Consider the following 14561-nt stretch of genomic DNA (forward strand, 5'->3'; position numbering starts at 1 on the left):
TCTCATTAATAAATAAATAAAATCTTTAAAAAATATACATATATATTTCATGATGGTATGAAAATTACATGAAACTCAAATTTCAGCATCCACAAATAAAGTTTTATTAGAACTCTTCATTTGTTTACCTATTGCCTATGGCTGTTCTAGAGTTACACTGGCAGAGCTGAGTAATTGCAACATAGACTGGTCTACAAAGCCTACAATATTTGAAATTCTGTCCCTTTATAGAATAAGTTGCCAGCCTCTGATATCTATGATGCTGTGTACTTCATTGGGCTTCAAATCAGAAAGCACATAGCATCTAGATCTAGTCTGATTTTTCAACTGGACTTTCTCACCCTCTGCCTGGGCAGAAAATTATCTGAGTGGTGTTTTCTTCAAACTATGTGGATCTTCAGTTCTTCATCCATCTTTCACCTAACGGTTTTTTTTTTTTTTTTTTTTTTTTTTTTTTTTTTTTTTTAAAAGATTTTATTTGTTTTTTTAAGATTTTATTTATTTATTTATTCATGAAAGACTGGGAGACAGAGAGCGCCAGAGACAAAGGCAGAGGGAGAAGCAGGCTCCATGCACCGGTAGCCTGATGTGGGATTCGATCCCGGGTCTCCAGGATCGCGCCCTGGGCCAAAGGCAGGCGCCAAACCGCTGCGCCACCCAGGGATCCCATCACCTAACGGTTTTAATATCAATTTTTAATTCTCACGTAGTCAGTAATTTCATTAGGAGTTTCAAAATGGTGGTTTTCTCCTGTTTGGTTTTTTTTTTTTTTCCCACACCTATTAGCTGGTATTCTTTTATAAAGTGGAACTTTCCCTTATCGTCTGAACTACTTAGGTAACTTATGAAATAAGTTCCTGGGGTGCCTGGCTGACTCAGTGGGATGAGTGTAAGACTCTTGATCTCTGGGTCATGAGTTTGAGCCCCATGTCGGGAATAGAGATTACTTAAATTAAAAAAAAAAAAAAATTTTTTTTTTTTTTTAAAGAAGAAGTAAGTTCCTTTTGGAAAACCCAGATAAATGCATAATTCTTTCTGTGTAATTGCTAATGTTCAGATTCAGGATGTTCATTGTTTTATTTTAGATCTCTGAATAGTTTATGCACACACATAATTTAAAATTCAAAAAATGAAAAAGGTATTTTGTAAAAAATCTCCCTCTTGCCCCAATCCTGTTTCCTAAGTTAGCCTGTTATTAGTTACTTCTGTATCATTCCAGAGGTATTCCATGCTTATGTTAACTAATTCATGCCAACACTCATGAAAACAGTAGAGAGAAATTCAAACAGTTCTTTGTCATTTTGCAAATGGCAGCAGGAAAAGAATTACTCTTGCTCTCTACTGGGTCACTTAGGTCTTTGGGAATCTTAGAAAGGATGAGCCGAAGTTTTCTGTGCTCAGGAAGGGTGGTGCATAAAGGCTTGGCTCCCTCCTGCTGAAGAAGGGATGGAGGTCTCTGGGTTCCCTTGGCAAGGATGTTTCTTGGCTCTTCTTTCAGGCCATTCAGCAAGGGACCATCCAGTGCAACTTTGCCGGTGTTGCTTTGGGTGACTCGTGGATCTCTCCTGTTCGTAAGTACAGAATTCTCAGATACTTCTTTACTCCTTTCCTCCATCTTTCCCTGGAACTTTGGGCTTTGCTGTCCAGATCAAAAAACAGGGTGACAGAATTTTCTGGGTCCTTAGAGATGTCAACACAGGAAGTGTTTGCCTCAGGAGCATCCAAGTTTGGGGATGAGAACTCATTTATAGAGCTCCTACCATGGACTGCTGCTGACTGGACTGAATGACTGAATTCTCTTATTTGATTCTCACAACAAAAGAATCACATTTTACAGTTGGCTTTTTTTTTTTTTTTTTTTTGAGAAGGTGGCAGGGCAGAGGGGGGAGAGAGAGAGAGAATCTTAAGCAGGCTCCATGCCCATCACAAGCTCAACAGAGGGCTTGATCTCACGACCCTGATCATGACCTGAGCCAAAATCAAGATTTTAATGCCTAACCGACTGAGCCACCCAGGTGCCCCAACAGTTGAAAACATTCTAAAGACTAGAGAGGTGATGAAATTTGCTCTCTGACACACAGCATGAGTGGCCTGGTCAGGATTCAAACCTAGGTCTGTTGGTCACTTGTCACCACCACTAGAATGAACATTAGGGGTGAAATTCCTATCTGTTGCTCACACTGGTGGTGAGACAAGGTTACTATTAAGTCCTGCAGCTCAGGTTCCTAGTTTCATAACTAGAGTGTCCTCTTTGGAAGTACAGTTAAAAGTTGTTTATGATGTACACATCTAGGGGGTGGCTTCCGATGTCTGAAATAGTCATCTTGGTGGGGTTAACTCTAACACAGGATTTCTAAATCTCAGGGCTATTGACATTTTAGGCCACATAATTCTGATGTTACTGGAAATGGCATTTCTTGCCCTTATTCTTGGCATCATCCAGGCCTGAAATGGAATAACTGAGAGCTCTTGAGTTAGCATCAGGAGAAAGGCTGCTCTTGGTTTTTCCTTCCTTCCTGGATGAACCTCCTGGGACATCATGAAGTTTTGGAAGCCTTGATCAGAGGTATGAGGCCCCCTGTCTCACAATCCTAGCCATTGGCCTCACAGTGCCTGCTGGGGTCTCATCACAGTTTCCTAACAGCAGTCAAGACTTTGCATGTGTTAACTTCATTGAATGCTTACAACAGTTCCATGGGATGGATGGTGTTATTACCACAGTTTTGGAGATGATGAAACTGAGACTCAGAGAGGTTAAGCAATTTTCCTAAAGTCACACAGCTGAAGTTAGCATTCACCTCCTGGCAGCAGGCTATGCAGAATCTAAGCATTCACCCATTACACTACACTACCTACACAAGACCAGGAAGTTTAGCCCCATGGCTTTGCAAGTGCTATTCATCCTGTCCAGAGTTTATCCTTTTTCACCTTGCTGGGACCAGCTTCCCCTTTAGAAATCTCCCTGCCCAAGGACACCTAGTTGGCTCATTCGGTTAAGCATCCAACTCTTGATTTTGGCTCAGGTTATGATCTCAGGGTTGTGAGATTGAGCCCCGCATCAGGCTCTGCACTGGGCATGAAGCCTCTTAAGATTCTTTCTCCCTCTCCCTCTGCCCCTCCCTCCCTATCCCAATCCCCAACCCTTCATGCACACCGTTCTGTCTCTAAATTAACAAAAAAAAAAAAAAAAAAGGGAAAGAAAGAGAAAAAATAAATCTTCCTACCCAGATCTGAATCCCTTCTTTGAGATCCACTTAAGTTCCACCCCTCCCTCCCAGTACTCCTTTTTTGAGAAAGAAATACTGTTAAATTTGTATGAATCATTATTATTTGCTAGGTAGTGGGCATGTGCTAGGTGCTACAAAAGATGCGCAGACCTGCTCCATGTCTTCAAGAAGATCTACACAGCTCAAGATGGTAGCCATAGCCATACACAACTGAATTTAAATTAATTGAAATACATCTTTCTTTCTTTTTATTTTTTTATTTTTTTATGATAGTCACAGAGAGAGAGAGAGAGAGGCAGAGACACAGGGAGAGGGAGAAGCAGGCTCCATGTACCAGGAGCCCAATGTGGGATTCGATCCCGGGTCTCCAGGATTGCGCCCTGGGCCAAAGGCAGGCGCTAAACCGCTGCGCCACCCAGGGATCCCGAAATACATCTTTCGATTGCACTATCCACATTTCGAGCACCCAGTAGCCACATGTGGCTATTGACTCATTCTGGACCAGAGAAATATAGAATATTTCCATCATGGCAGAAAGTTCTGTTGGACATCAGAGGTTGGAGACTACAACCTACAAATTGAGTTTGTTCTGCTACTCTCTTTTGGTACAGAAGCTTTTTATTGGGACATAGTCACACCTGTTTGTTTACATACTGTCTCTGCTTGGAGGCTGCCACAATAGAGTTGAGTAGTTGCAACAGAGACTGGCTGGCCTGCAAAGCAAAAAATGTTGACTGTTCCTTTACAGAAAAGTTTTGTCCCTCCCTGGTCTAGATCAAGCAAGGAATGGGGCACATTGGAAAATTGCACATGATTCTGTATTTCAAGAAACTAAGGCACAAGCTTGGTAATTAAGCTGGAGAGCTGAATGATAGCTAGGTCCCGGAGGACCTGGTATGCCTGCATTTCTCAGGGTGTACTCTGAAGAATACCAGACCAATGAGGTGCTATACAAATGGCTCCGTGGTCATGTAAGTCGCCAGTGCTAAGTACTGTTTCCACCTCCCCAAGGTTTCACACAGATGTTAAAGGCTCTGCGAAGTCCCATGGGATGGAGTGTGGAATACTTTATTTTGCATAGCCTTAAAGATATTTAACTGAAGAATCATTTTTTCTACTCTAATACCTAGACTGAACTCCTACAGTACTGAGGTTACTTGAAACATATTTTGGGATGCTTGGCCTTAGGGAATAATTGAAGACTTTTAAGCAAAGGGGTGACACATTCAAATGTGCAGGTTGTGGTCCTTGATACTTTCTTGGCACATCTCTGTGGTCCTAGCCTTCTGTTGGGAGGTAGGTGAATTGTGAATCTGTCCAACCAAGCCACCTATTCTCTTTGAGGGCAGGCATTGTTTTACTCATTTAGAGATCTAAAACTCCTTGATGGCTTCAGACCCTTAGTAAATTCTCAATACGTTTGTGAAATAGAAAAGAATTGATTGACAGTATAGTCATAGACACTTGAGTTACAAAATTCCTTAGTCTTCTTCCTTAAATAGCTCCTTGGCAGAAGCTAATGTCCCCAAACTGGAGGAGCAAATACACAGCAGAAATGCGAGGGCAGGGGAAATATTCTAAGCTGTCAAAGAGCCTAGAGGTCTGGCAGAGAGGAACACACACGCACACACACACAGCATTTCTGTGGGGATGCCATCACTGGCTGTGACTCACTTGCTGCACCAGTATCAGGCCAAATTAACGTGTCATTAGTCCTGAGTCAACAGAAAGGCTCCCACATCATCCCACCTCCTGACTACTGAGACATTGGCCCTGCAGGGACACCAGTGAGTTAAGGAGCCTTTAGACCCAAAGCCACCTGGTTTCTTGCTTCCTTCTCTGCTTTGGGAGGGAAGCTCGTTGGGTTTTTCTTTGGGAAAAGAGGCATAACAGACTTATTTTGTACCTATGTGGTTTCCTCTAGATTCAGTGCTCTCCTGGGGACCTTACCTGTACAGTGTGGTGAGTAGATGAGTCCCCACCTGCTCACCCTCCATGGTAAGCAGCCCAGCTGACCTCTTCTGGCTCTGTCCCCAGGAAGAATAGGCTAGCTAGGTTTGCCTAGGAGGTTGATGCTGCTCCTTGAGGGAAAATCTAAGGAACTATCAGCACAGTTACCCATTTCTCCAGGTATAAGAAACACAGGTTTTAAAATTTCAACTTTTTATTATAAAATTTTTCACATGTGCAAAAAAGCTGGAAGATGCCTGTGCATACCCAGGTAGCCACCATCTGGACTCTACAACTGTTTTGCTGTTTCTTTTATTAATGAATATGTGACTAACAGCCATGGATTTCCATATGTAGTCCTCCTTTCTCCTCCCACTTTTTCTGTCACCCGTCCCCAGCTGTAGTAATGCTAGGCTTGTGACTCTGCGCAAAGTGAGCTTTTGCATTCTCCATTTGCGTTCCAGTCTCTTCTTGACGACCAAGGCTTGGCAGAGGTGTCTCAGGTGGCAGAGCAAGTCCTGGATGCTGTGAATAAGGGGCTCTACAAAGAGGCCACGCAGCTGTGGGGGAAAGCAGAAATGGTCATTGAACAGGTAACAGGACACACTCAGGTGCAGCCCACTTGGCTTGTTCCCTTGGAGCAGGGGCCCCTGGTTTGTGCTGTCAGGACTTAGGTCTATCCTGAAACTCCCCGAAAATCTGAAAATGATCACATGGTGAATGACAAAGCCAACGAACCTGAGCAGTGATGAGGTCAGAAAGCTATCCAGGCCTGCAAGACCTGCTTGCCCCTTGACTGGATGTATGCGTGCTAGAAAAAACAATACGTCTTGCAGAAGTGAATGTTTGAATTCTTGCCAGACAACATTGTGCCCCAGTGAGCCAGGAGGGAAGAATGCATAGCTGAGGATGAGTGTGCAGGACCCTCTGTGGCCCTGTTTGCCCTGTAAATTAACACGTGGGCCCTTGGTTTTCTCCAGCATCTGAGCTCCACTCGGATGAGCTACTCACTACCCCTCCAAGATCAGGCGGACAGCTGGTCTCAGCCCTCGGAGCTGCATTCTTTTTTCTTTCTTTCTCTTCTTTCTTTTTTTTTCCTTCCTTCCTCCCTTCCTTCCTTCCTTCCTTCCTTCCTTCCTTCCTTCCTTCCTTCCTTCCTTCCTTCCTTCCTTCTTTTATTTTTTTTTTTTTAAAGATTTTATGTATTTATTCATGAAGGAGGCAGAGACATAGGCAGAGGGAGAAGGAGGCTCCCTTTGGGGAGCCTGATCCTGAGATCATGACCTGAGTCAAAGGCAGACACTCAACCATTGAGCCACCTGGATACCCCCAGAGCTGCGTTTCTTTCTGGCCTGGGCAAATCTACAAAGTTAAAGCTGTCCTTGGATAAGACGGAGAGCCAGTTGCCTTTCTGTTTTGCAGCTTCGATAGTGGATAAATAAAACAAACAGCCAAATATAATTCTGTATTTCAGAACACGGATGGGGTGAACTTCTATAACATCTTAACTAAAAGTACTCCCACATCTGCAATGAAGTCGAGCTTAGAATTCACCCAGAGCCACCTAGGTAAGTCAACCTTGATGTGGCTAGACCCCTGTCTCCATCTCTGTGCAAGAGGGAATCCATTCTTTTAACTTTATTGACATAATTTACATACCACAGAATTTACCCATTTTTAGTGTATGATTCAGCAGTTTTAGTGCATTTGCAGAGCTGCACAGCCATTACCACAGTCAAGTTCTACAACATTTCCATTACACCAAAAAGATCCCGTGTCTCCTGGCCCTTGGTTTCTGTTCCCACTCCTGGCCCCAGGCAACCACAAATCTGTCGATGTCTCTACAGATGCCTTTCTGGGACGGACAACTCATATAAGCGGAACCATGCAGTTCGGTGGTCTTTTGCATCTGGCTTCTTTTGCTTGCTTAGTGTTTTTGTAGTTTAGACTCCAACTTCTGCACATCACATCACAACATCAGTCCTCCTGAAGGCTGGATTGAGTTGTCTTTCAGCTGACCCAGTTTCACTCTGGATGTTGAATGCCTGGCCTCCCATAGGAGGACTATAAAGGCTGCAGGAGCCTCTAGATTCCACTTCTCAGTTGATTTCCTTTGGCCATGCTGGATAATCTCCATGGCCCCAAAGTGCATAAAATGCAGCAATCAAAATTAATAAAGCATCTCCACTTTTGGTACCTTTCTGGCTTTCTTCTTCCATCTGGGGTGAATTAAGATTATGCTTTTCATTTTCCAGCTGAAAGCCTCACTCTTTGACACATTATCCCAGCAGTTGGGAAAGACATTTTCTTGGCCTTATTTCCAGTCCTTTGACTCACCGTGTACCAGTTTGTTTCAGTTCATCTTTACCAACGCCACGTGAGACACCTGCAACGGGATGCCTTAAGTCAGCTCATGAATGGACCCATCAGAAAGAAGCTTAAAATTATTCCTGAGGATTGCTCCTGGGGAGGTACTTCTATGACCTAATTAAGTGCCATTTGTGGGGTTATAGGGCAATAGAAGTGCCAATTCAGATGCCTTAATTTGAAGAGTGGGTTTTGTCAGTGGTGGCAATATGCTGCAGGTAGGACAGCATTACTAGCCACATTTTATAGATGAGCAAACAAATATAGACAGTAAATAACATGGCAAAACTGGTTCAGACTAAGAGGCTGTCAGGGAAGTGGGTGGGGATGGAAATGAAATGATGGGTTGGGTGTTGATCATTGTTGAAGCCAAATTATGGGCACCTGGGAATCCTCTCACTGATCTGACATTTGTATCAGTTTGGAGTTTTCCATAATAAAACAAATTGAGATAAAAAAGCCACTTCCAAAGCCACTGTTGGTTGTGGGCATGACTTCCAGACAAAGGTCCTTTGGGGCAGGCTTTGACCAGCTTCCTGGCCAGCCCCCCTCACTCCCCCAGGTCCTGATGCTAGATGTGGTCTGGGGTCTACTGCATTCTGTTCTGGAGGCCATATTAGGAACTACTGGGGGTCCTCAGAGGCCCAGACCAGGTAGAAATCTGGGTAAGTTCCTGCTTGGTCCTATAGGGAGGCTGTGAGCCAGCAGGACGCCCAGAGTCCTGGAGAAGAGACACTCCAGGCTGAGGAGGGCTTCCTTGAGGTCTGAGTTATCCCAAGGCTATGCCTTTCTAGGGCAGCCCCTTGATAGCTGCTGAGAGCCTAAGACTCCGCTCTGGCCCTGGCTCTCTCGGGGCACATGGGCCGTCTTCATTTCCACCTCACCCCTCAGAGTTTTCTAGAAATGAGGGGGAGGGAGTTAATTAGATTAAGTGAAAGGATACAGTGTCAGAGCTTTAGGGTGGGTACCACCATGGGGAGCTGTCGTGGCAGAGTATAGGGGTGTAAGCCACTGGGGGAAGGCAGCTAAAGGTCGAGCCTTCTAGAGCACCATTTCTGCACTGCCCCTTCAGTTGATCCCTGTGACTTCGTTTTCCAGAGCCAGCCTCTCTGGCTATGGGGCCCCTCCATCCCTGCCCCATGCAGCTGAACGGGCAAGGGGACTCCATTTTTGCAGACAATGACTGATGGAGAAACTCTCTGTGGCCCCAGCTGTGTCCGTGCAGAAGGGACAGACTTGTCAGCCCGCCAGTGTCCTGTGCTGTGGGTGCCAGACTTGCCATCCACACCCAGTGTCCTGCGCTCTGGTTTGTAGTTAAGCCTACATGCTCTGGAGCAGCCCGGGTGGCTCAGCGGTTTAGCACCGCCTTCAGCCCAGGGCGTGACCCTGGAGACCCAAGATCAAGTCCCGCGTTGGGCTCCCTGCATGGAGCCTGCTGCTCCCTCTGCCTGTGTCTCTGCCTCTCTCTCTCTCTCTCTCTCTGTGTGTCTCTCATGAATAGATAAATAAAATATTTTTTTAAATTATTTTTTAACAAAGCCTACATGCTCTGGAGCCCCCCAACCCTGTGCTCACAGCCCCACCTGCCACTGACTAGCTCTTTCACCCTAGACATGGTTCTCAGCCTCTCTGAGCCTCATCTGCTTTAACTGCTGCACGAGTTAAGGCTCCTTACCTCCCAGGGTTGGTGAAGAGGAAATGGGGTATCGCTTGTAAGGTGCTTGCTTCACGCAGTGACTGGCAAACAAATGAACACTAGCTGCTCTTAGCGTCCCATACAGCGTTGTGGTGACGACGGTCCGGAATCCAGCAGGAATGCACTATACTGACCAGCTTCTCTCTTGCGGGGGGTCCTCCTCCTCGTGGCTTTCCTGAGGGCCAGCTCAGCGTGGCTTTAGGTCTGATTTGGTTTATTACATGGCCCATGTGCCCACTCGTTCAGAGCTTACAACTTGGCCCTGGTGTTACTTAACAAGGAAAGCTCACACCTGCCCCATTGTTCCCTGAAAGGACCGGCCAAACAAGTGTTTTGTGACACTCCCTGTTTGCTTGGGCATTAGCGTTCTTTAGGTTTCAATTCCTCTTTAAAAATGACAACTAGGAAAAAAAAAAAAAAAAATGACAACTAGGGGGACGCCTGGGTGGCTCAGCGGTTGAGTGTCTGCCTTTGGCCCAGGGCGTGATCCCGGGGTCCTGGGATCGAGTCCCACATCGGGCTCCCTGCATGGAGCCTGCTTCTCCCTCTGCCTGTGTCTCTGCCTCTCTCTGTGTCTCTCATGAATAAATAAATAAAATCTTAAAAAAAAAATGACAACTAGGGGCACCCTGGGGGGCTCAGTCAGTAAAGCATCCAACTCTTGATTTCAGCTCAGGTCATGATCTCGGGGTTGTGGGATTGAGCCCCACAAGGGCTCCCTGGTCAGCAGGGAGTCTGCTTATCCTGCCCTGTGCCTTGCTCATGCTCTCTCTCATAGGTAAATAAATAAATAAATAAATAAATAAATAAATAAAATCTTTAAAAAAAATGCGTCTGCTGTCATCACAAGCACTTGAGTGAATAGAGCACATGTGTTTGATAGGCTTCCCATTTATTTATTTATTTAAGATTTTATTTATTTATTCATGAGAGACAGAGGCAGAGACAGAGGCAGAGGGAGAAGCAGGCTCCATGCAGGGAGCCCGATGCGGGACTTGATGCTGGAACCCCGGGATCACGACCTGAGCCGAAGGCTCAACCACTGAGCCACCTAGGCATCCCAATATGCTTCCCTTTTAGGTGACTAGCTCAAGGCATGGATTTCTGGGCTGGCTGGTCCCCATGGCTGAAGCGCTTGTGCTCTCAGCCTTTTTAGGTGAAGTACAGTGGGCACCAGGACCCAGGAGGCTCTGGTCTGAAAGGTGCCTCTTGTGGCAGATTGCAGGCTGTTACCTCTTTCTCTATCCTCATGTGCAGGCCAGTCTACCAATGTCTTTGAGAACATGGAAGGGGACTTCATGAAGCCGGCCATCAGCATTGTGGATGAGCTGCTGGAAGCTGGGGTCAATGTGACCGTGTATAACGGACAGCTCGATCTCATCGTGGATACCATAGGTAGGAACACACTCTGAGGGGGCAGGTGGAGGCAGTTCTGTGGGTTGAGCTGGAAGGGAACTGACCTCCGATGTGGCAGTCACTTGGGCCTGGTGACACTGAAATGCCAGGAGGAAGGCCCTTTTCTGTTAGGTCCATCCTCCCTGACCTTGACCTCTTTGAAGAGGACAGAGCTGTTGATGTAGTTTTGGAACATAGGTGAGGTTTGGTGGAGTGAGGTCTGGAGCTGATGGCCAAGAAAGAATTCTGCAGATGTCTTTGGTGGAAAATTGTGGTTTTATTAAAGCATGGGGATAGGACCCATGGGCAAAAAGAGCTGCTGCCCCGAGGTTGTGAGGGGTAACTGATTATATACTTGGGAGTTGGGGGAGGTAAGGAAAAAGGGAGGTTTTCAAAAGAAGTCTTGTATGCTAATGAGGACCTACAAGATACTGGAGGCCTTGTTGTTGTCAAGCTAAGGTTTCTCCCTCTAGTAAGGCATTAATATTAAGATAATTGAGAGTTTCCTTCTGGAAGTGAGGTTATTGATAAGAATGGTTTTTGCTTGTAAATCATGAAGATATTTGTAACCTTAGGGCGACTCATGTCTTGCTAGACTGTGATCTCTATTAGTTAACCATTTGTTTTTCCTTCCCTTAGCTTTAGGGCAGCCAAGAGTGCCTGATGAATGTACACATGTCCCATTTGGAGGAGAGGGGCAGTTTGCAGGGTGTCAGCTGGTGCTTTGCCCTTAGCTAGCCTTTTGCTCCCTCATCACTGTGACCCCTTAGAGAAGCCTGGGCCTGCCAGATTTAAGGCCCCTATGTATGATTAAGAAAAACACAACAGTTACTCCCGCAGAAATAGAAAAGGAGACATTTTCCTGGCCATGGTATAAATGCACTGTTGAACTGAGTTTTTGTCACTGTCACAGTGGTAAGCACTGCAAGCTGAATTAAAGCTAAACCCTACTGACTCTGTAAGTGAGGACCCAAGGGAATAGCCTTTGTGGTTCTGGTTTCAGTAGGACCAGGTTAAGACTTAGAGGCAGGTTCTCCGAACCAGCAGGTAAATCGAGGCACACTATCTAACAGGTATGATATACTTCTTGAGGTCAGCAGGATTGACTGTTTCCACCAATTGTAAGCCAAGGGCACTGAGGACACTTTGAAAGTGTTCTGGGTTTCTTCTATGACCTGCCCAGGTGATCCACGTTAGCACTTCCCAACGCTGAGACTTTAGTCCTCAGAGAGTCCTGCCACCTCCAGAGGTCCCCAATTTCCTTCCTTCAGAGCTTACAGTGGTAGGAGACACGGAGGCACAAGTAGTCAGGCTCTCAGCTTTTAGATTTCTCCCAGGTATCTTGGGTATCACTGGGAATTTGCTAGAAATGCAGAGTCTTGGGTCCTACCCAGACCCACCGACTCAGAATTTGCATTTTTAACAAGATCTTGGGATGAGTTCTGTGCCCATTACAGTTTGGTAAATGTGAAATTATGGGATGTAGATTTTTGTTTCTCCCCAGCCAGCTATTAATGCAGGGCCCTGCTTTGTTCCTCTCTCCAGGTCAGGAGGCCTGGATACGGAGACTGAAGTGGGCAGAACTGCCCAAATTCAATCAGCTCAAGTGGAAGGCCCTGTATAGTGACCCTAAATCTTCGGAAACGTCTGCTTTCGTCAAGTCCTACAAGAACCTGGCTTTCTACTGGATCCTCAGAGCTGGGCACATGGTGAGGCCATATCCTCAGCCTTTGTCATGGGCCCTTAGCTGATCTGAGATTAAAGCCACGGGCAGTTGATTACACACGGGTACACTGCCTGGACTGGTCTTAGAAAAAGTGCTTTGAGTGTGGAAGTATTTCCAGGTCTCTAATGAAATCCTGCTGTTAATGCTTCATTCCTTTGAATCGAGAAATTCTCATTTAAAAAGCTAAATCCTTTTGAGAGCATTAAGCTGAGCTCTCTTTTACTCTTTTTTTTTTTTTTTTTAAAGATTTTATTTAATTGAGACAGATTGAAAGGGAGAGAGAGAGCATAAGTGGGGTGGAGGGGCAGAGGGAGAGGGAGAAGCAGACTCCCCACTGAGCAGGGAGTCTGACATGGGACTCAATCCCAAGGCCCTAGGATCATGACCTGAGCCGAAGCCACATGTTCAACTGACTGAGCCACCCAGGTGCCCCTACTTTTTAGTTGAACTGAGTTTAACGTTACTCTCCTCTTAATAATTTGTTTTAGCGGAAAGAAGGGAGAAATTGTCTTCCCCTAACATTTTCAGGGAGTGGAAACCAAAGTGCAACACTCTGGCGTTGCATGGTAGAAGGTCGCAGTGCATGGTAGAAGGTGGGGGGAGTGTCTCTGAGCAGCAGTAGCTTTCAGAATTCCAGTTTGGAAGCAGCTTTTTGCACAAATATGGGGCTGTCTGATTCCTGCACTTGCTAAGCAAACATAATATCTTCCCCAGGCTGTAGGTTGACTGGGTGCTGTCCATGGGCTGAGGGAGATTATGGAGGGATAAATTCACTATAAACACATGTATTTGCATAGTGTACACACACAGACATCTGCAAAGGTGCCAGAGGGGCCAGGTGCTTCCCTCATGGTTATGCTCTGGTCTGGCCACTTAAATACAGGTCTCTCTTCTTCCCAGGACAGTGGTTTCCTAGAGGAGATTTGTTGGGAGGGGTGGTTATTTGCCCTCTGGGCAGCTCTCCCCACTTGTCCCCCTGGTGCTTAGGATAGAATCTCCATGGAGAATCTCCACTGCTGAGGGGCAGTGGTCTGGCTAGAGAACTGGCCTTTAAGCTCCATTTGTGCATCAGGCACATAGTTTGCACATCAAACACACATAGTGTGTTTACTTGGATGGCAGAGGAGGTGCTAACAGAGATGTCAGCAGGGGCCAAAGTTCCCTCTCCACAAACCAACTCCTTGGGGGTATGAGCTAGGCAAGAAGGAGGTATAGAAGCCAGAACAGCACGGGCAGGTCCAGAGGAGCCTCAGGCAGGGCACTGGGGAGAGATGAGGCTGGGGATACCTTGCCAGGGAGCTCACACATATCCTGAAAGCAATGGCGTGCCATTGAGGATCTTAAAGCAAAGGAGTGAAATTGCCAGATTTGTTTAAGAAATGGCATTCTAGCAGCAAAGGGCCTGAGATAAGATGGGTACAAAGAGCTGATCTAAGGCACTTTTATAGTAATCTAGGAGGGAGAGAGAAGTAGAGGAAATTTCATAAAGTATCAGAAGGGGGAACTGGCAGGACTTGGTAACTGTTTGCCTGTAGAACTGCCAAGTGGGACGGCTCATAAGGCAGCTGAATATATACACTGTGCATATATGATCGGGAGTCAAATTTTTGTTCTTGGAGAGAGAGATTTGGAAGTCAAATATGAAAAAGGCTAGGGATGGGGCCCTGGGTACGCCAGTATTTAAGAGGCAGAAAGTGAAAGAAGGATCTACAAATAAGGCTTGAGAAAGGATAGCCAGAAAAATAGGAGGGAGACCAGGGGCTTGGGCATCTGCAAAGTCTCAAGGGGCCTGATAGTGACACAAGCTGCCACCATTTCAGATAAAGGCACAAAGTGTCAGCAGTGAGTTGGGCGCACTGGTATCCATGTTGCTCGTGGCAAGCGCTTTCAGTGCAGTGGCAGGCCTGGAAGCCAGCCTGGAGAGGGTGGAGCAGATGAATGAGCAGTGAGGGAGGGAAGACAACTTCTTGGAAACCTGGAAGGAAGTAGTGGCCTGCCCCTTTAAGAAACTTGATCTGAAAAGACCAGTAGAGGGAAGCCAGACCCAGCAGGACCCAGGGTTAGGAAGGCATTTTGTTGGGCTTTAGATAGTCTGAGTACCCTCAGTATCAGCTAGGGAAGAAGCTAGTAGGAGGTCTTAGGGCACAGTACTGTGACCAGAAAAGGGTCCCTGCAGGGGCAGGTGGGAGGGGAAGAGGAA

The 14561-nt window shown here is 46.1% G+C and overlaps 1 protein-coding gene across 2 annotated transcripts in view; it reads left to right on the plus strand.

Moving 5' to 3' along the window:
* SCPEP1 (serine carboxypeptidase 1) overlaps nt 1-14561 on the plus strand; it is a 33198-nt gene that overhangs the window by 16305 nt on the left and 2332 nt on the right. The window contains exons 6-12 of one of the 2 annotated variants that reach the window (XM_038547825.1): nt 1499-1571; nt 5152-5189; nt 5642-5770; nt 6652-6745; nt 7535-7648; nt 10498-10635; nt 12181-12344. In XM_038547825.1, coding sequence (XP_038403753.1) covers nt 1499-1571; nt 5152-5189; nt 5642-5770; nt 6652-6745; nt 7535-7648; nt 10498-10635; nt 12181-12344 — 750 coding nt within the window. Of the gene's footprint in view, nt 1-1498; nt 1572-5151; nt 5190-5641; nt 5771-6651; nt 6746-7524; nt 7649-10497; nt 10636-12180; nt 12345-14561 lie in introns of both variants that reach the window. The other variant, XM_038547826.1, reaches the window with a different exon arrangement.

Source organism: Canis lupus, chromosome 9 (assembly GCF_011100685.1).
Source record: "Canis lupus familiaris isolate Mischka breed German Shepherd chromosome 9, alternate assembly UU_Cfam_GSD_1.0, whole genome shotgun sequence".
In the NCBI taxonomy this organism is placed as follows: Eukaryota; Metazoa; Chordata; class Mammalia; order Carnivora; family Canidae; genus Canis; species Canis lupus.